A 21041-nucleotide genomic window follows, 5' to 3' on the forward strand; every position below is an offset into this window, starting at 1 on the left:
TCCAGTTGGTAAATAATGTAATTAGATATAAATAAATTAAATATGAACATAGCAAATGTTCAATGATCAGCCAGGATCAGTATAACTTATACTACTGTTATGCTCTTTTTTCTTTTCTTTTTTTTTTTAAACTAAATTTAATTTGAATTAAATGCTTCAAACATTTTATGTAAATTATTATTATTATTATTAAGGCATATGGGGGGCAGTTCGTTATAAAGTTTAGCTGCTGACATGTTTTTATTTGTTATGAATTTATAAGACTCAAAGTACTAATCATCACAACTTGGAAACAATGTAACAGTTAGAAATGTATCAATAATACATCGTTTGTTGTCTTTACGTTGAAAATAGATAGTTAACTTTTTTCTTCAATGTTAAATTATTGGTGATTGCCAGTGTCTGTGTTTAAAGTTGTGACGTCAACTATACCGACGTCACCTGGTTGACGAATGCGGAAGCGTGTGCTTTAGCTTGTTAACTCAAAACCATAACAGAGGAGATGTTTTCCGTGTTTAATCTGTGACGAATCGTAAAATACTTTGGAAATCGATTCGACTTTGTCCGGTCAGGTTCCCGGCAATCTCTCTGAGCTTGTCAGACGATTGAGAAGCAGTAAAAAGTCCGAAAAGCTGGGATGGAGGTAAATGATCAATGTGGAGGGGTTAGCATTAGCTAGTCTCACAGATAGTAATGATGTGTACCTCGAGGTTAGCAATATATATATATATATATATATATATATATATATATGTGTGTGTGTGTGTGTGTGTGTGTGTGTGTGTGTGTGTGTGTGTGTATGTGCGTCTGTTTCTTAATAGCTGTTGTTGTAATGCATAGTTAATTATCACGATGAACTGTGCTGGTAACAGTAAAAGTCACCTGCAGTAGTCCTACTGTAACAACCATGAATTTTAAATGTGCTTAATATCGAGACGTTACCTGGTGATACTTAACTAACTTTGCTTACACAGTTTCAGTAAAAATTCTTCTGCTTAGTTTCTTTGCCGAATTGACAATAAGTCCGTAATTAATCATAAAATGTTGTAAACGTACGCCACCAGAGGTAGACTTTTGGTAAAAAAGGACATTAAAGTAAAATTCAAAGGAAATATTATGCGACCTTTGTGGAATAAATCTAGAGTTGATCATAAAAACAAAACATTTTTTCATATTTTTCTTTTATTAAAAAAAAAGGACCCTGGTGGTACCGGAGCTGAGTCTGCGACTCCATCAGCAGCAAGCACACCCAAGTCAAAGGTACTGTACTTCAGCTGTCTACAGGCTTGTGAGAAATTATAGGAAAACCTTGACAGCCCCCTTTGATTCCCAGAGAATTCAACCTATTCTGTTCCTTTAATTTGTCATTACTGTCCTGCATACTGTTACGACTTACACATAAGAGTTATATGTATCAACACTCTTCAGCTGGATTTTTTTCTGTTTTGTTAGAGATGTTTTGGTAAAGATATTTTAGCCTCCTTTTAACTTTGTGTCTTATTTTAAGCTGGACACGCTCTCTAAAGATGATCTCATCAAGTATGCAAAAAAGCAGGTAGCTGCCATGCAGAAGATGAAGAGCAGATGTACAGGTATCATTACACATTCATCCTGTGTATGTGTTGTGCCAGTACTATACAAGTTTATGTCATGAGTTTGTTTATTTGTCTTCTTAGATTTGGAAAAAGAAGTTGAAGCCCTGAAACAGCAATCCAAAAGCAGCAACAACAGCAGTTCAGATGACTCTTTGATACAGGTTTGCATGTTTGCTAAAAGCTTCTTCTGTTAACATGCAGTACTTCATTTTCATACTGCGTTACGTGAATTGTTTATTTGTGTGTAACAGGAGCTGACTGAGAGGATGGATGTGGTGCTGCTGGAAAAGGCGGAAACTCAGCAAAGTCTTGCAGTGTCTCGTAAAGAACTAGAGAAGACTAAACAGCAAGCCAAGGTGAAAGATAACACTCACACCGCTGTATGATGTGTAAGCCTGATTACACATTCAGGTTTGTGTTCAGAGAAACTCAAACGGGTTTATTTGAACACACTTTGACATTTATGCAGTCTAATAAATGTATTTTGTTATTGTAACCAGATCTTCTTAAAACACATATGCTGTTTGTTGCAGGATGATCTGGCAGCGCTGCAAGGTGAGTTTGACCGGGCGATAGGAGAGCACCAAAAGAAGATCAAAGCCCTAGAGAGCAGCATTGAGGAGTGCACCAGCAAACACCAAGAAGAGGTGTCTCATTTCCAGAAATTACTAAAAGAGCGAGAGGAGCGTGACAGAGAACGGGAGAGTGAAAGAGAGAGGGAGCGCCAAGCAGATCTTGCTAGTGCAAAAGAGAGTGCAGAGGAAGTCCGACGTTGCTTAGAAGCTCAGCTGGAGACCCTTCGAGCTGAACTGCAAACAATGCAAGAGCGAAATTCTCAGGAGGTTCTTGAGATCCAGGAGAACCACCAAAAGGAGTTGACACTGGCCCAGCAAGAGGTGGAGAACTTGAAGGAGGAGCTGGCTCAGAAGAGTCTGCAGCACGAAGAGGAAATGAGGACTCTAGAAGAGGACTACGAGATTGAGAGGGAACGTCTCTTGTTGCTCCAAGAGGAGCTAACTGAGCAGCTTGCACTCAAAGGTAAAAAAGCTCTTTTTAGTTAAGTCTGTTCTGGTATCAAAGTATTAATATTGTGTTTTCCTTTTTTTTCTTTAAATTCAGTTTCAATTAAATCAAAATATTACTGTTATATTTCCAGATAGCTACCTGCAGGATGTGCAGGAGGAAGATGAAGAAGCTGCCCGTGGTTCGGGGATCGCCAAAATGCTGGAGCTGTCTGGCTGCAGTCAGGGTGACTCGAGCCATGGTGATGGAGAGGAGACAGAGACGGGAAGACTAAAAGCGACACTGGATGATGTTCAAGCCCAGAACACCATGTTACAGGATGAGATGACCCTGCTTAGTAATGTGAAGGGTGAGCTCGAGGCAGAGCTGGAGAGGGTTAAAGAAGAGTTTCAAATAGAAAGAGAAGAACTGGAGTTCAAAATTAATGAGCTGCAGATGCTCAAGGACAGTGCTTCTGCTGAAGCTTCAGTGACCCAAGATCCTGATCAGCAAGGTGTCCTCAGAGAAGCTGAAGAGTCTGTGACCAGTCTAGCCAAAGAGCAAAACTCTCAGAGTCCAGAGGAGGAGCAGCAGAAACTAAACCAGGAGCTGAGGACAAAATGTGAGGCCTTAACCAAAGAGCGAGACTCTGCCCAGGCCGAGTGCCACCATATGAGGGGCATACTTCAGAGTTTTGAGACAGAATTGGGAGAGAAGACAAATGATTTTATCGTACAGTACAAAGCCATGAAGGAACAGGCAGCTAATAATATACGAGACCTTAATGAGAAGGTGGAACAGCTCAACAAGGAGAGGGATGAACTGCTGGAGAAGGTGAGAGAAGCTACAGATGAGAAGAATGCTCTGATGGGGGATATGCAAGACCTGAAACTGAAGCTTGAGAGCTCTCAAGGTGAAGAGCAAATGTCTTCAGCCTGCGAAGTGAAACAGTCGTTGGAGGACGTTACTAGGCAGAATGAGGAGATCATATCCCAGCTAGAGATAAAGGAGAACATGACTCAAGATCTGAACAAAAGGGTCGAAACACTGACTGAAGAGCGAGACAAAATGCAACACCTGCTGAAGATCAAAGAAGAGGAAATGCAAAAGCTCAATAATGAGAGAACAAAAGAAATTGAGAGGCTACAGGAGGAGAAAGAAAAGGAGGTGCTTTTGCTAAGAGAGGAAAAAGAGACGGAGCTGAAAAGCCTGAAAACAGAAACTGAGGATAAAGTGAAACGTTTAAACGAGGAGAGAGAAAAGTTAGAGGGAAGCCTAAAAGAGGAGTTTGTGAGATCTGAACAGACAGTTTCCACTTTAGAGCTGACTATAAAAGAGCTTTACACTGAAAAGTCTGATCTCCAGCAGAAAATGGAAGAGGCTCTCTCAAGGCTTTCCAAAGCTCAGGAAGAGAGGGAGCTCTTAGACTCTAAGCTAGCAGCCCTGGAAGCTCAGCTGAACCAGGAGACATCTGAAAAGCAAGAACAAGAAGCAAGGCTGAATTCAATGAAAACAGAGGCAGAACGAATCTCTGGTTTTCTTGGAGTAATGGAGGAAAATCTGGGTGAAGAACTCCAAGAGTCCATGAGAGAAGTCAAAGACCTCCAAGCACGGGTTGATGAGCTGGAGAAGGAGAGGGCCCTGTTGAGAAGCAGCCTTGAAGAAGCTCAAGGGGAGAGAACATTTGAGGAGGTGCAAACAGAGCTCAAGGCCCACATCAAAGACCTGGAACAAGAAAGAAACATGTTGAGAACCAACATAGAGGAGGTGGTGAAAGATACTGAGGGTCTCCAGAAAGACCTGCAGGATATGAAATCAGTCAATGAGAAGATCATCGAGGAGAATGAGAAACTGCAAGCTCAAATTTCTCTCATGACCAAGGAGGAGGAAGAGAGGGAGGAAATAGTGAGAAAGGTGGAGATCATGGAGAAAAAGAGCAGAGAGCTCAAAGAGCAGCTGACAGAAAAGGATTCACTCATATCGCAGCTGAGGACCGAAATGGCTTCTATCCAGGTGAGTGGAGCACGTGATGTGTGTTTATTTTCTGCAAATGGGGAGAGTAAGTGCTTCTCCACACTAGCACTAATGCATCTGTGAGGGGAAAAAGAACTGTTACTATGACAATTTGTTTTTGTGCTCTTTCTAACATTCTCTCTTTTTCCTCAGTCACCCTCTCAGGAGTCTCCAGAACAGTCTGCGTCCTCTGAGGAGAATAAATCGAATGAGACTGCAGAGAAAATAGGTGTGAAGATGATTTCTCTTCATGCTATTTATAAAAGCAATCTAATCTACAAGTTATCATGCAGAAAAGAACCAAAGATACTTTCCCGGACTTTTGATGAATCATATTCTTCTTTGTTTTAACTTCCTGCAGCTCTTTTGGAGAAAGAAAAAAAAGAAAAGGACGAGAAAATGAATAAAATCAAGGCAGTCGCTGTCAAAGCAAAGAAGGAGCTGGATGCCAGTAAGAAAGAGGTACTGTGAAGAATGAAGAATGTTATCATTTACCAACACAGACAATAAGGCTATAATGAAAAGCTTTAGATTTCTCTAAATAGCAAACATTGTGGTAGAAAACTTGCACTCCATACTGATCCTTAGGAGAACTCCACAACATTCTCTTGTTTTACAGATTCATGTAAACATGAATAATCAGTATATTTTTTGCCAGTAAATGAATGCTCGGTGGGGTTTTTTGTTTGTCTGTTTTTCAGGTTATAACCCTGAAGGAGGAAATAGAATCACTGAAAGCAGAGAGGGAGAAAGTGAACAGCTCTATGAAAGATATCATCCATGGTGCTGAAGGCTACAAGGTAGGAATCTTGGGTTGGAAAAGACTTGTAGCATACAAAGGAAAATAGTTTGCATGAAGTAGTGCACAAAGTATGTGAATTATCACAGTTTTGTCTTCTTACTATACAAACGTAAAAGACTGGGACAACTACATATTAATGCCTACGGGAGTTTAATGCCATGAAAACCATGGCATGAAGCTCCTGGCCCACAGTTTTTGTGCTGATTTTAATCCCAGAGGAGGTTTGGAGCTCTGCAGCTACTGAAGTAACTCAGTATCTGGATTCGATAAATCTGCTCTGTAACTTTATGTGGCTGACACTTCCTAAACAGTAACGCTCTCAGTGGCAGTATTTCAAAGTGGATCATAGAATATCTAAGACAGCATCCTGTTACAGCATCACACTCGAATTCAGCAAACTTTTTAAAACAGCCCATACTTTCACAAGTAAATGCAAAGCAGAAATTTGTATTTTCTTATATAAGTAGAGCGTTATAACTCCAGGAAGCCACTTTTTTTTCTTTCTCATTGGATGCAGTACCCTCAACATATTTTGGTATTCAAAGTTTTAATTTATCAGCTCACCAACAAGCTCTAGATTTTAGCGTGTTACGTAGTGAGAATATATATTTTAACATGCGTAGTGATTCTGCTTGTTTCTGAGTAATTGACCTGACAGTGAAGCTGAGGGATAATCTTTCAAGGTTGACTCCATTAATACAGCACCATTGATTCAATCAGTTAACAAGCATAATGTATTCACTAGAGAAAGAAAATCTTTGGCTTATTTTCTGGAGAAGTTTCTAATGAAATATAGGTGCACTTTGGAGTTACTGGGATTTCTGACTTTCCTGCTTATAAAATAGGGTCATCTATTGATTGGAAGGTTGGTGGTTCAATCCCTGGTTCCCCCTAGTCTTTAATTTTTAATTTGATACTGATCAAAATGATTGAAAAACAGCATTTAAATAAAGTAATAACACATATACAGTTTTACACTGTAATGATTTGCGTTGCAGGCTGTTTGTCTATAAGAGTAATTTTTAGGCACATTTTATAAGCCAGCACTGGTGAAATACTTGTAATTGGGAAGGCTTCACAAACATGTTCTTGCTACAGTACCTGCAAGAAGAATCCTGCACTGTTTCTAATAGGCCTGACTTCCAAACAGTTAAGATAAAGGGTGTAAGTAAGGCATCTGTTGTTTGCATGTTAGATACTGTCTATATTACTTGAAGACACTAGGATCCTGTAGTGGGACTTTCATGAAACTGAAATTTCCAAGTGGAAAAACGTTTGTTTTCCTCTCGGGATTATGATGTCAGACGTGTCAGAACAGAGACGCCACAGTGAAGAATGTTTACACTGTGGCTCTTTTTCTCAATGGCTGTTTGAAATTGGCAGAACTATTAGGTTTGTATCCGGGTGTATCAGATGTTACTGCTTCGCATGGACCTTTTTATGTCATTAGCTTTTCATCAAAATAAAAGCATAGCATGAATTAAAGCAAAATAAACTTGACAGATTCCATTGTGCATTTAATTAGTTTCATGCATTACTAATACAAAAATCTTTCTAATTGGCAAGTAGAGGCACGCTCACTTTAAAAAAAGACTTTGTGTGAGACATTGCTCCCAGTGGTCTTCATAAACAGCCCCCAGATTGCACTTTGCTTTATGACTGTGTCTCCATTAAAGAATAAAACCACTGTGTTGTGTCTAATGAGAGTTTTGTCCCACGTTCAAATGTAAATGCAGCTGATAACTGAGATGCATAGTGTTTACCTTCACTGAGCTGTTCATCAGGTTTCCAGTAATGAATATTGAAGACTTGTTTGTGTGCTTGCGTGTGTGTGTTTTGTGTTTAGAACCTGCAGATAGATTACGACAAGCAGACAGAGCAACTGGATAAGGAGAGGGAGAAGGTGGAGGCGGCAGAGAGACAGATTGCTGAGCTGACCAAACGACTCAGCAGTGCTGTCACACAGGTAACACAGACACACATTCAGTCTCATGCACGACAACACACACACACACACAAACTCTCGGCCTCCACTAAATCAAAGCAGGGGATTTTGTCCAGTAATACATTTCTTCAATACTTACCCCATAATTCAGTTTCTGTATGATTTAGAGGGAGTCGTTTTAGCCGACAACACTTTACCCAGCTATATCTGACAGCCCGGCGCCCACAAATAGCCCATCAGATGTGACTGGGTGAGCTAGGGAGAAATTGTTTTTATATGTACTCTTTTCCCCAAGCTCATAACTGTTTCTCTCCAATGAGAGAAAAAGAGGCAGGTAAATGGAGCGGGCTGTAGCTTCCATCTGCTGCGTGCAGTACTGAAACACCATTTTCTGAAGCACAGGCTTAGTCTTGTGTGCGCTCATGGATCTCAGGGGAAGCGCGAAGACTGGAGCTAGTCGGTGATCTCAGAGTACGTCTGGGCATCTCTGTTTACCAATCATAGTTTCACTGTTTGGCTGACAGATGATGGGAGAGAGCTGCTGCACAGGAAGCCCATAGAGCCTGCTACTGTCAGATTTGCATGAATGATTTTTTTTATTTTTATTTTTTTAGGTGTCACGTGCCAACTGGTGTATTTATAAATGAGAATGTTGACTACAAAATATGTAAGACAGCTTTCCTCTTTGTAAATCATCCTTTTTGTTTCCTGCGGTTCTTAACTGACACAGTAAACTGAAACCAGAATGAAGTTCACACTGTAGAGTCACTAAAGCTGACAGATTATGAGCAATAAATCAAATGAGAATACACCAGATTTCCTCAAGAGTATCACTGCACACTCACCTGACAGCGGCAATAAACAAGTCTTTTTTTTGTTTTCAGAGTGAGACACTGAGCAGTGAGAAGGAGGACCTTCTGGCTGGTATGGAAACCATGAGGAGCACATTGAAACAGTTAGAGACCAAGAATCAGGAGATGCAAAGGCAGTCAGCAAATTTGGAAAGAGACCTGCTGGCCGAGAGATCAATAAAAGAGCAAAAGATAAAGGTAGAAATGAAGAGAGATGGATGTCATCTCCCTCTTTTGTGCAAGCAACTACTCTATGTTTTATGTTTTTAAATAATCATAAAAACAGCCATGCACGGTGAATTTATTTTTATAATATGTAATCTGTATTACATTTAAATATACCCCCCCCCCCCCTCCCCGCCATGTGCACTTGCTTGCCTCTCTAGGATTTGTCATCTGCCATGAAGGAGGCAGAAGAGCTGACAGCCCAGCTCCGCAAGCAGCAGCAGCAGTCTCAGCAGACTGCCCAGGAGCTGGAGCAGCTACGCAAGGTACACACACACAAATAACACACAAGTGCTTCTCAGACACTAGCGCGTCTCAGAGGGCCGATCCAGTCAAGCGACTGAGCTGGTGATGGCCGGCCTGCAGCTACAGCAGCACCTGATGAAGAGAAGGAGAGTAATTCTAGCCCACAGTACAGGGACCGCTGTTACTTTTCCATTAGTGGAGACCTACATAGTATAGACGTGTACATGAAAGCTGCCAGGAGGTGCCTACGTCATGTGAACACAAAGATTGGATTTTTCAGGTTGATACTGATAGTAGAAAGACAATTAAATGCTTATAAAGGTTGTTTTTTTTTTATCTCATTTTGGCAGTTTTAGATCAGTAAACAAGCATGTTTTAAGTGCAGCAGAAATATGTAGATGTTAGTTCAATGGTAATTTAAGGAAGATGAGGGATTGTATTGTGTGGTTGTGACTGTAATTATTTAATTTAACTAGATTTTAGGACTTTAAAAAGTTAGATCCTTACTTTTCTTTAAGAAAACAATGTGTGTGTAGATTATTTCATCCACTTTCTTCAGCTGTCCAAGTTTCCAAAATACTAACTGCACAATATAGTCAGCATAATTCAATTAAATGTAGAGAGGAGGAAATCCAGAGTTTCAGATAAATGGATTTGAAGATGAGTCTTAGCTGTGCTCCGTTTAAAGCTGTAATACGTTGATTCTCCCTGCAGGAAGCACAGCAGAGCTCTCTGTTGGACATGGAGATGGCCGACTATGAACGTCTGGTTAAAGAACTCAACACCAAACTATCAGAAAAAGATGAGTGTGTTGAGGAGCTAAAGGGTCAGATAAACAGCCTCAACCTGAAGGAAGAAGTGCTCAAACAGGAAATTGGTATGATAACAAGTTCAGGTTTACACTCAGTGACTGGCACACAGAATAATACAATCCAAATGTATTTAATGTTGCACCGTATAATAATCTTTAATTGAAATTTTGCTCGGTGAAAGCAAAACTTCAGTTTTATTTATGTTCTATATTAGCAGCACACACCTGCTTTCACTGACCTGAAACATCTATTACTTTTGCATAGCCCTGTGTATCTGTGTGCCAGTACATGGGATCAGTAGGATCATTATTTAGGAAATGTTAGAGCTTGTTTTTTTCATTCCTCCTTTAGTTGCTTCATGCTGTCAAGCTCCATAATGACAGCAAAATACTAGAAAAATAAGAAGACTGCAGTTCAGAAATTATGCTGTTTGTGTGTGTGCACATGCCCATTCAAATGTGCAATTGTGTCATCAGAGTCTTTGAAGTCCCAGCTGGACCAGGGGGAGGAGAAAAACGCTAAGATAAAACAGCTGCTGGTGAAGACCAAGAAGGACCTGGCTGATGCCAAGAAACAGGTCTGTGTGTGTCTGTGTGTATTTGAGGTGTGTCTCCAAGGATTTCTTATGAATGTGTGTAATGTTGCTTCTTGATGAATGTAAATAGTGTTATGCAGCCATGTGTGGACATGACTGGAGGGGGGCCTTGAAGTTATTGGGAATTCTTAGTCATTTGTGTGCTTTCCTATTTGGTTGTATGTATTTAAATATTCCGTGTGCATGTTTGCAGGAAAGCTCACTCATGGTGCTGCAGGCCTCTCTGAAAGGAGAGCTGGAGGCTAACCAGCAGCAGCTAGAAAGCTCTAAGGTAACACACCTAGCACTATCCCTTTCAATAAACTGTAGAAATCCATTTGTTTCATACCTGTGGCACTTAATAAAGCCTGTGTTTGTGAATTTAGATTGAGGTGTGTGACCTGACAGCCGAGCGCCATCGCCTGCAGGAGCAGCTGAAGTCTGCGTTGGAGCAACAACAGAGAACCAGCAGCTCTCTGCAGCAACGCATACAGAGTCTGCAGCAGGAAAGAGACACTGCCAAGGTGCGTGTGTTGACTTTTCACTTATAACAGTTGAATTGACAGTTTACGCTATAATAACTCAACCATAACGACACCGAAGTCGTTCAAGGACACCTTAACTGTAAATTTTCAGGTGCTGTAGCTACGTCAGACCCGTCCAGCTTTGATTAAATTAATCGAAGGCTTCTACAGCTCAGGCTCAGTAGTATTATATGAGTCTGCAACTAATGACTACTTCTATTATTAATATCTGAATTTTTTTTTGATTAATCCACAAATCTTTGTAGTATGTAGAATTTTTGAAAAGTGCTCAAGGTAAAAACTTTTAATTATTCATTTTTGGGTCACCAACACTGGAAAAAAAAAAGATTCCACTATATGTATAACACAAACGAGAACTGGGTAATGTATTTATGCATGACGTTTTTAATTTTATTGATTATTTTAAGAATATTTTAAGGTCTTACCTTACCTTATATCTTATATCTTACATGTATCGTGTAGAAACTGTTGTTGTGATTTGGCGCTATATAAATCAAATAAATGTATTTGATTTGAATTAATTGAATTTAACTGAGGTGATACTACTAATCTGAAGTCAATGGAGGAAGATTCTTTGGCTCAGATCAGTTAAACAGCTTTACAGAAACTTCTGTAATTAGATCTAGAAACTGTAAGTCTTTATAACCATAGATTCCTGCAACAGGAAACAAAAATCTGCAAACTAGTCCTTTCTGGTAAATACCCGACCAACCAACTATCTATCTGACCTTGATTTACCTGTAATCTCCAATGCTTGGTGACATCCAAGACTGACAGTAAAATAAATGCTTTAGTCAGCTGCTGCCACCTCTGGCTCAGTCTTTACTTTTCCCCCTTTACATTTTTAGACAGTAAGAGAGGTTTGTGAATGGGTTGTTTGCCTAGAGCAATTTAAGTTAAGTTATTGCTTTCTTTCTGTAAAAGACAGTCTTCATCATTGTTCATCCAGTGAAAAACTGGTTTTATGTAAGCTGTGGTATTGAAATCTCAATTTTTGTAAATGTGTGAGACACAACAAAAGTTTTCTTTATTAGATTTTCTAACTAGACTCACTAAAATAAATTTGTTCACCAACAATATATTAGAAAGTCAATCGTATACGTCTTGTTAACCTTTTGTATTGATTCCAGGTTGAGCTTGAGGCAACAACCAAGGAGTTTGAGAGTTACAAGGTGCGAGTCCACAATGTTCTCAAGCAGCAGAAGAGCAAGACGACCCAGAATGAAGTAGACTCTGGCAAACTAGAGAGGTAAAGGCATGCAAGAATGATAGAAGTCTACAAAGACTGTAATAACAGACAGCTGTTAAATGTATGTAACCAGTGGCGGACTGTGTGATGCAGATCATTGCATGTGAAATTAATGGTAACACATTCAGTTGGCTTTATATTAGAGGAATTCAAATCTTACTGCATTGATTAAGGATGCTGTTCTAAAGCTTCTCTCTCCATGTGAGACTTTTAAACACATGAAAAACTCAAAGTACACCCAGAGTTAGGGTTAGGAAAGAGTGTTGTTCAGATGTGATCAAGAAAACTTAAATAACATGCAAAATGTCAAAATGCACAGCACATAATTGATTTTGAACACAAACACCGTGTATTTACAATGACCAAAGCTGAATTATTGAAGACACGGTATAACCTACAAGAAATCCCACATGAGAAATAATTTACATTCATTTTCATCCTTCTAAAAGAAAATATCACTGTAAGAGTAACGTGTGGTGTGTTTTTCAGGGAGCAGTTGGTCTCTCAGGTGGAACAGCTGAGGACGCGACTGGTGGAGAGCCAGCAGAGTCTCCAGAGCAGCGCAGCAGAGCTGCAGCAGCTCCAAACTGAGCATGACACTCTTCTGGAGAGACACAATAAAATCCTTCAGGAAACTGTAAGCAAGGAAGCTGAGCTCCGTGAGAGGTGAACACACTTTTATTTTTTATGTTGTTCTTTAATCTTGTCTTGGCAGGAATTCATTGTACTGTCACGTTGTTGATACGCAGCACGTTTTAGCCTTTTCAGCTGTTCATCCTTGCATTTGATTTTGCAATCAGGAGACATAATCGCACATGCTGAGAACACCTGATTGTGCCATTTTTATTTTATTTTTTTTTTACTTACCTGTAGCATTTCATATTGATTCGCTCCTAAAGGAGCACTTTCTAAACTCTCTTCCTGCTCTGTCCACCTACAGGCTTTTGTCATTGCAGTCAGAGAACGTGACCCTGCGGTCAGACCTGTCCCAGGCCCAGGCTGACCTGTCTTCCCAGGTTGAGGCCCAGCGGCAGACCTACAGGGAGCAGCTAAGGAAGCTGCAGGATGACCACCGGGCCACTGTAGAGACCCTGCAGGGCCAGCTGACTCGTGTCGAGGAGCAGCTCTTTACCCTGCAGAGCCAGAACAGTAAGCATGGGGGTGGGGTTGTAAACTTGAGCCAATACCTGATTCCCTACAAGAGGTAACAGAGCAAATAGGTGAGGTAACATTTTTATCTTTTACTAAAGAGCAGACAGCAATAGACTCAAGGAGTACATGAAAGGTATGGTATATAGAGATCAATGAAATCATCAAGTGCTTTAGTTTTCCATGGTGCTTGCACTTCTCCTACATGAGTGGAGTGATGTGAGTCAGAAAGAAAACCATGAAGAGGGCATCAGTGTGTTTATCAGAAGAGCAGCATTGAAAGCTCATTCATCACCTCCCACACAGCTGCCCGCTGGAGTCAAACAGCAGAAACACACACAGTAGTGACTAGGAAAGGCGTGTGTGTGTGTGTGTGTGTGTGTGTGTGTGTGTGTGTGTGTGTGTGTGTGTGTGTGTGTGTGTGTGTGTGTGTGTGTGTGTGTGTCTTCTCTGTCACTTGAGGACGCCAGGTGTTGGCAAGGTTCCTCAGCTCTATCCCCGCCTCTCAGTGTGGCAAACAGCTCACTGTGGCATCTGGAGAGACTCATCATTAGTGGCTCACACATGGATGCAAGGATTAACTCGATACTGGAGCCAATATTAACCTTAATTTGAAGTCATATTTGAGCCACTTTTTACCACTATGCTTCAATTTCACGCCAGATTAAATGCGTTACTGCCCTATCGGACAGACGGGAGATAAAACTACTGGCCTCGTATTTTTTTTCTTTAATAAATCATATGTAACATTTATATATGCCTTTTGTCATATTTTGTCTAATCTTTTATCCAAACCTTCAAGCAGCACATAGACACACACATAAAAAAGTCTTTTATAAATTAGAAATCAGTCAGTGTTTAAGCCTTTCCAGCTGTTCCCTCTGTTGCAGGCTGTTGTGATGGCTTTGCAGAAACACTGCTCAGTATTTTTCAGATATACATATGATCCCCAGGGTGTTTACTTTCCTGTAAATTAGATGCTTTTATTTCCTTATTGATTTCTTTAAACCTTTCTATTAGAGCCTGATGTACTATTAAATCAGGACTCCTGTATGCTTCACTCTTTTGAGTGGCAGTTGTCATGATTTGGTTGATTAGAACTGGGTAAATATGTTGGGCTCTTGAGTTTACTGGACTTGAACTATTATGAAACGTGTTCAGTATGCAGGTAGACTTCTTGCTCCTCTCAGTCGGCTACATGACAAGGGAAGTAAAGAGCCTGACGGGAGGTGGCGAGGTGAGGGGGATTGGTAGCGAGTCTGGCCTCTTGGATCAGTTCAGGTTCATTAATCACAATCTATTCTTCTGAAGTTTTCTCATTTTTCCCTCTACCCTTCTCTTCCCACGTCACCATTTATGCCAGCTGAACTGGTTAAGACCTGGAGTAGTCTGGTGCCCCCTCATGTTACAGTGAAGTAGGACACTAACTCACAGCTGCTGTGATCGGACTTGTTTGTACATAAGAATCCAGAGATGCTTAAAAAAAAGATCTGAAGGCTGCTTTCAGTTGAAACCCTTTTAAATTCCTTTATTTATTTACTATTTTCCACCAGGGATTTTACTTAAACATTTTAAGGCCATGAGCAGAAAGTCTTTTTTTCTTTTTCTTTTTAATTCTTGTTTGACACATCTTGAATCCAACCTCCTCCTTCTCTCTTGTTCAATATGAATGTATTGATGTGCCCAGAAGACCCACACAAATCTTCTTCTTCCAACCTTTTACACCCACTCAGATTCAGTTGCTGTCCAGTCCAGCCGTAAACCGCTGGCATCAGATCCACAGCGCAGAAACACTGACCAGAACCAGGCGGGTGTGGGACCAGTGGCCCTCAGCGACCTGCAGTCTATGGCCAGGGAGGAAGGTGAGGGCATGGAGACCACTGAGACTGAGAGCTTCTCCCCTGCTCCTACATCCCTACCCTCTCTGGAGCAGCTTCTCACATCTCCAGAACCCAAACAAGGTGTGTTTGAAAGCAGAGGTCCACAAAAAAAAAAAAAAAAAAGCGCATTCAGTTTCCAAAAGGACTGCATATGTGACCTATTCAACAAGATATAATGATGAGCGTTACAATGAACAATGAATGACTATGTTTGGGGGAAAAGAATAGATGCAGACTTTGTGTAGTGACAGAGTTTAATGTATTATATCACCTCCTGTATGTGGCATTTGTTATATCTCTAGAGCCATTTGTGTGGACAGTGGAGCCAACCAAAGAAGAGTTAAGTGAAAAGCTGAACACAACCACCCGCAGCATGGAGCACATGAACAGCCTGCTGCATGAAACTGAGGCTACCAACGCTATTCTCATGGAGCAGATCACTGTATGTATACTTCCTCAATTATACAAACACAGAAACAACATTTTTTTTTTGTTGCTCAAAACTAAATTAGAGACCTAATAACCCAGACAAGTTGTCTATTTTAAAGTTGCCTCCCCTGCGCACTTAGCAAATCTACTATATGACACATCCCCTATAATAAATAGGACCTACTCCTAAGCATTGGTTACAAAACTCAAAGAGAATGATCCCCTTTATTAACGAACAACTTGCAAGATTTAAAAACATACAATTAAAATCACTGAAAGATGTTTCTTCAAGACCGAGAGCAAACGCATTGCCTACATTTGCTGTACTACTACTACTGTTAGCTGAAGGAATGGCATAATTTTAAACCATCTGATTACTTTCTTATTTACCTCCCCTTTCAGGTTGGGCAGGGCATTCAGCATTTAATTAAAAAAGAATCTGCCAAATCAAACGTGCAGATATCCACTGTATCGACCCGCTGAGGATAAGAAAGCAGTCAAAAGTAGATTAACTTTAAGTATTTATTTTACATACATTCTGAGTTATAAAGATCATCTTTAAAGTTATTTTGTATTGTATTAGTATATTTACATTATAGGTTTTATTACATTAGAATATGCCATATTTATTAAGTGTTATTAAAGGAAAAGGTCTGTTCTCTGGTTTCTAGCACTTTATAAGGCACATACAGAATTGCTGTAATTCAGGCTCAACTCTCTTACTTACTATAAGCTTTTATTTAGGAGGTTATTGGTGGAAAAACTGTTAGAATTAGTCATGCTTGTATGTGCTACTGATCTGTGCATTGTTAAGAAAGTCGTTAAAGGTAACTGTTTCTAACAGTTTGTTCTTCTCTACTGATAAATATCTGTATTTTTACTCATGCTTATATTTGTGTTGTCTGTTGCCCGTCTTTTTTTCGGGTAGCGCGGTCGTGTACTGGCTATATATCACCTCAAAGCATGAAGGTCCTGGATTCAGGCCTGCAGAGGTCTGTTTTTTCCAGGGCTTTTGTGGCTTTTCTCCAGGGGTTGATTTTAATCGGCCTATAAAATTTCTTTTTAGGTAAAGCACACTGCATTTACACGTAAAGAAATGTGCAATATACATAAAAATTCCAGTTCATTACTTCAAATATTAAATTCTTGGAAATTTATATAATAATACTGAGTCAAAAGCGTGAGGTTTTCAATGTAATGAACTAAATGAGCCAAGTATTTGTTGTCAATCATTTAATTAATTCGGATTGTACAGATCAGATGAAAAACACACTGATATATTAGTGTGGCAGCCACGTGAGCACACACCTGTAGACTGCTGTTTCAGGTGTGGCAGCTGTGTTTAAAGTGGCCTGTATGCACCAACGGTAATATCAAACAGCTTGGCGTTGTTCACAGTCCCCTCTTTGTCCAGAAGAAAATAGAACTTGTGCCCTTTGACCCTTAGAGGAATAAAGGAAGTGGTCTCCTGCCTGTGGGCGTGGCAGGCTACATGAGACAGAGGGACTGTTATTCTCCTGCCTTGGCTTGGTCCCAGAGGTGACTGTGTGCAGACTGTCACCATCCTCCCACCCTGGTGTAAAACCACTTTGCTGACAGAGCGCCGACAGAACAGAGCCCCGAGTACCACTATGCCTGCTCCTATTGTCAGGCATCCCAGCGTGAAACCATACCTCCAGGTGTTTGAACCCAGGTTCATCTCAAAGCTCCATATTCCCGCCAGACCCGTGGTGGCAGTGCTAGGCGTCTTGGTTCTCCCCTTCTCTTTAGTGCCGCCCGTGTCTCTGAGCCCCGTGTAGGCGAATTGAGCCAAGTACGTCCAGAAGACGAACTGTCCGCCGCAGAAGATCGAGAGAAGCCGGAAGAAGCGGGTCCTGTCGTGCTCGAACAAGGTGACATCTCTGGGCGGCTGGGTGGAGGTGCACATCCTCCGGCGTACGGCCAGCTGGGGGCCTGTGTGGGCAAATATGCCGCCCAACAGTCCGGGAGAAGCACCAAACCGGGAGGACGTGCTGCCGAGAGGCGTAGTGTGCGCCGACAACGACGTGTTTCCAACCTGGTTTAGCTGAACGCTACGGAACCGAAACCGCCTGGAGTAACACCACAGCAGCTGCTCGAAGCCCATCTTTGTCTGTCGCTGTAGTTTTTTAAGCTATTTCGCACAAGAACTGCTGCAGTCCAGGTTTAAAAGTCGCTGTTGTACTCGCGTTCAACGCTTCATATTCAGTAGACAAGAGGACGTCGCCATGCTTGTTGTATGTGACGTAAGTTGCTCGCTTACGGAAAGTAGCGTGGACCAAATTTAATGTTATCTCTTCGATATACTAGTAATCACTAAAACCTCTGAGCTGACCTCCTATATTCCTATTTTTTAAACCTGAAATGGACTCGACAATCTATTGTGCATTAGCTTATTTTCCTGCCGTTTAGCATTAGCCGAAGGGACGCTTGGATATTGTAAATTTTAAAGCGCTTGTATGTTCTACCTCCTAGCTGTTGAAGAGTGAAGTTCGCCGTCTTGAGCGAAACCAGGAGAGGGAGAAGAGTGTGGCCAACCTGGAGTACCTGAAGAACGTCCTCCTGCAGTTCATCTTCCTGCGATCCGGCAGCGAGAGGCAGGCTCTGTTGCCCGTCATCCACACCATGCTGCAGCTCAGCCCAGAGGAGAAAAGCAAATTGTCTGCCATTGCACAAGGTATGCAATGGGTAAACCTTGTTTGCATGCATTTATAAAAAGAAAAATCTTATTCACCGCATGACCTGTTCAAAAGGTTATTATGTATGATTTAAAGTGTAGAAATCTTTTGGTCAGAAATTTGCATCCACGCCTCATGAAAAAGAATTCTATGGGAACTTTGGACATTTAATGATTTATGTGAGCTCTTATTTTTCTTTTGTTAATGTGAGGGATGATTGTACCGTATATTTCTCTTAATTAATTTAAAAGCAAGAATTGGGTGCACAAGTTTGAGCTTATCTTGGATTTTCTCTAATCCACATAGGGCCAGAATTATACTTGGAAACTCAAATATATGCATACACTCCAACTAATATTAATATATGCTACCACCACCATGCTTGACAGCTGTCACAGTAGTCTTAGGTTTGAAAGTCTCACATTTACACTTCCAAACATATCAACAAACATTTCTCCACAAGTTTCCAGCTCGTGGCAGTCTTGAGCCTTGGTGATTTCTGAAAATAATTTATTCTCATTTTATGATGGTAAAGTGAAACTGCCAAGTCATTAAAGGTGTATGCTGTATTCCACCCTGAAAAAGAAACCATTTCCAATTCACTTACAGGAGCGCACGGCCCCACTGCAAGAATTTGTCTCTGCTGTGTTTTCTACAGAGCAGCGTCACAGTGATTTTCATGCTGAGTCATAATAGAAAACACATAACGACAACCTGTCTTTGATTTTTTTTTTTTTTTTTGTTTCTTCAGACAAAACCCTTTTTTTTAAAATTAATCTCCTCTTTTCTGAAGTGCTGCAGGTTATAGCATCCAGAATACCTCATTAATGTCTAACCACCTGTTCTTGTGTCTCCTCTCTGCAGGTGAGGAGGAGGCGTCTGGGTCTCGGAGCTCAGGCTGGACCTCCTACCTCCATAGCTGGTCTGGGATCAGATAAAACCGACCACAAATCAAAGCCAAGAAAACACTGGGAGCACAAAGTCGGCGTTATTACTGAGCCTTTATTTTTAATGTAAAAACCTGTCCTCATCATTGAAGCTGCACTTTTAAAACAGTGACAACTGGGAGGTTAACTGGGGGAACTTAAAACTTTGGTGGGATGCAGTAGATGGGACCAAGGAATGTATCAGATAAAGAGGAGTGTACGATTAAGATGAAGAAAACCAAAATATTCAACATGTATAAGAATTTGAGTTTGCAGTGCAATAGCTACATGGGTCTCTTACTGATAACTGTGATGAATATCTGTCTTCCTTCAGCGTGCTATAAACATGTATTCCAAACATTTACTGGACGTAATGGTTACACAGTGAGGCATTACAAAGCATCATTACTAAAATGAATGGGTATAATAAATTAAGTGTATGTTATGTGATGATCGCAGTGTTTTTAAATCCAAAAGGGTGCAAACTAATTGTGAGAGGAAACCTAATCAAGGGGAAGAAATGTGTGCTGGTGTATTGCTTGATATGATTTATAGATCTTTAATTACTTCTCAAGACAACTTTACCTGCATTTTATGATGGGCTTGATTTAGTAAATCAAGCCCATCATAAAACCGTGTAAATTTACATTAATGTAAACCGTGTAAATTTTACACGGTTTACATTTTAGCTTTTCTCAGAGGTATACCTAAAACTTATAGGCTGTTGAATGTGATTGAACTGCCTTCATGTCAGCCATTCTACTGGTCTCTGCCGTATAGAAATTAACCTTATTCACAAAAAATTTGATTCTCTGATTTTACGTTTAACTTGGTTGTTTCCCGGAAGGTAAAGAAAGCATTAGGCGATCTGTAACGCAGTATGCTGTGGGAAACGTGTGTGTAATTTACAGTAGTTCATGGGCTAAACTGCCATAATCTCATTTCAGTTGCACTGGGATGCGTGTTTATAAGTCTGAGGTTCTCTTCAACATTACTGATTGTTGGTGAGGAACTGTGATGACCTGTTATGCTCCTTCCCACCTGTATATTTTTATTTTCGAGTAGTTTCTCAGACTTCATGGTTTAAAAAAATGCTTGTCTTATTCTGAGCTTTGATGCAGCCCTTCATCCACTTTTGATTCTCACTCCCTTTAAGACAGCCTCTTTTTCTGATTGGCTGCCCCTCACTAGCAAAAGGTTGGACCTCCTGTGATCATATCAGTGATTTCACCCCTCACTGACATCACACAGAGCCAAGAGTGTAAGAAAATGAGTGTTTATAGCAGTATAAAGCCTGGGCTTATTTGCACATACACTCTTTTGTGTTTAATCCAAACTTCCATACATATGTCTATAAAACAGACAATAATAGAACACTTTTAACATTTTTCCCCAGGCTGGTTTTACAGTTTTATTGTTAAATCATCACATACTCAACTCAGGTGCACTAACAGTTTCCATGTCTTGAGTTCTGATTCATCGTGCCCTGTAATAATTTGTAATATTAGTTGCGACTTTAATATTGGACCATTATTGGACCATTATTTTAATAGTTTGTCTCTCTTTTATGGGAGTGTTTTATAGTTTTGTCATTTGTGTTGCAATTTAATCACCGAACCTTAACAAAGATTTGTTGCATCTTGCAGTTTCCATTGCTGAAAGCACATCTGCCTCGCAAAAGTGTCCTTGAGCAAGGCTCCTCATCAGACCTATAGATGCTGTTGATTTTACATTCTGACTTTTGACCTGTGCTTTGAGTTTGAAAAACACCTCATATCTACCCCGCTCCCAGTGAAACACATACTTACTCATATGAATACAGTTTTCTGCTGACCAGTGATAAAAATAATTATTAACCGGTTTATTTTCTCCCCCTATTGGCAGCTTTTGGTGATTCACCCAGCACAATGGACTGTATTTATATCTAGACTTTTATATTTATGATACTTAACGTGGGCAGAAGCTATGAGAGATTACCCGAACTGCAAAATCGTACTCAAGAAAGACTACGGCAGTGATTGTTTGTATGTTTTTCTGGTGTATTTACAACTGTAAAAAAAAAAAAGAGAACTTAACAAAGATTAAAATGATTCCATACTTTG

General features: G+C 40.4%; 2 protein-coding genes across 2 annotated transcripts; one reads left to right on the forward strand and one right to left on the reverse strand.

Annotated features, from left to right (window-relative positions):
* The first annotated feature begins 455 nt into the window (after nt 1-455).
* On the forward strand, nt 456-21041 carry gcc2 (GRIP and coiled-coil domain containing 2). Its single transcript, XM_085249933.1, has 24 exons — nt 456-643; nt 1198-1260; nt 1508-1592; nt 1677-1756; nt 1847-1951; nt 2129-2633; nt 2752-4610; nt 4764-4839; nt 4972-5072; nt 5312-5410; nt 7259-7378; nt 8242-8406; nt 8595-8699; nt 9394-9556; nt 9968-10068; nt 10280-10357; nt 10452-10589; nt 11741-11859; nt 12349-12525; nt 12800-13008; nt 14742-14969; nt 15191-15330; nt 17811-18012; nt 18878-21041. Exons 1-24 carry the CDS (start codon nt 638-640, stop codon nt 18949-18951), a joined length of 4998 nt encoding a protein of 1665 aa, XP_085106059.1. The 5' UTR covers nt 456-637; the 3' UTR covers nt 18952-21041.
* Nucleotides 14424-17601, reverse strand: tmem223 (transmembrane protein 223). Its single transcript, XM_085249934.1, has one exon. The coding sequence runs from the start codon at nt 17440-17442 to the stop codon at nt 16660-16662; it is 783 nt and encodes a 260-aa protein (XP_085106060.1). The 5' UTR covers nt 17443-17601; the 3' UTR covers nt 14424-16659.

The sequence above is a fragment of the Mchenga conophoros genome, linkage group LG16 (genome assembly GCF_057382185.1).
Source record: "Mchenga conophoros isolate Kocher_MC1m ecotype Shallow Benthic linkage group LG16, M_conophoros_male_GT1.1, whole genome shotgun sequence".
In the NCBI taxonomy this organism is placed as follows: domain Eukaryota; kingdom Metazoa; phylum Chordata; class Actinopteri; order Cichliformes; family Cichlidae; genus Mchenga; species Mchenga conophoros.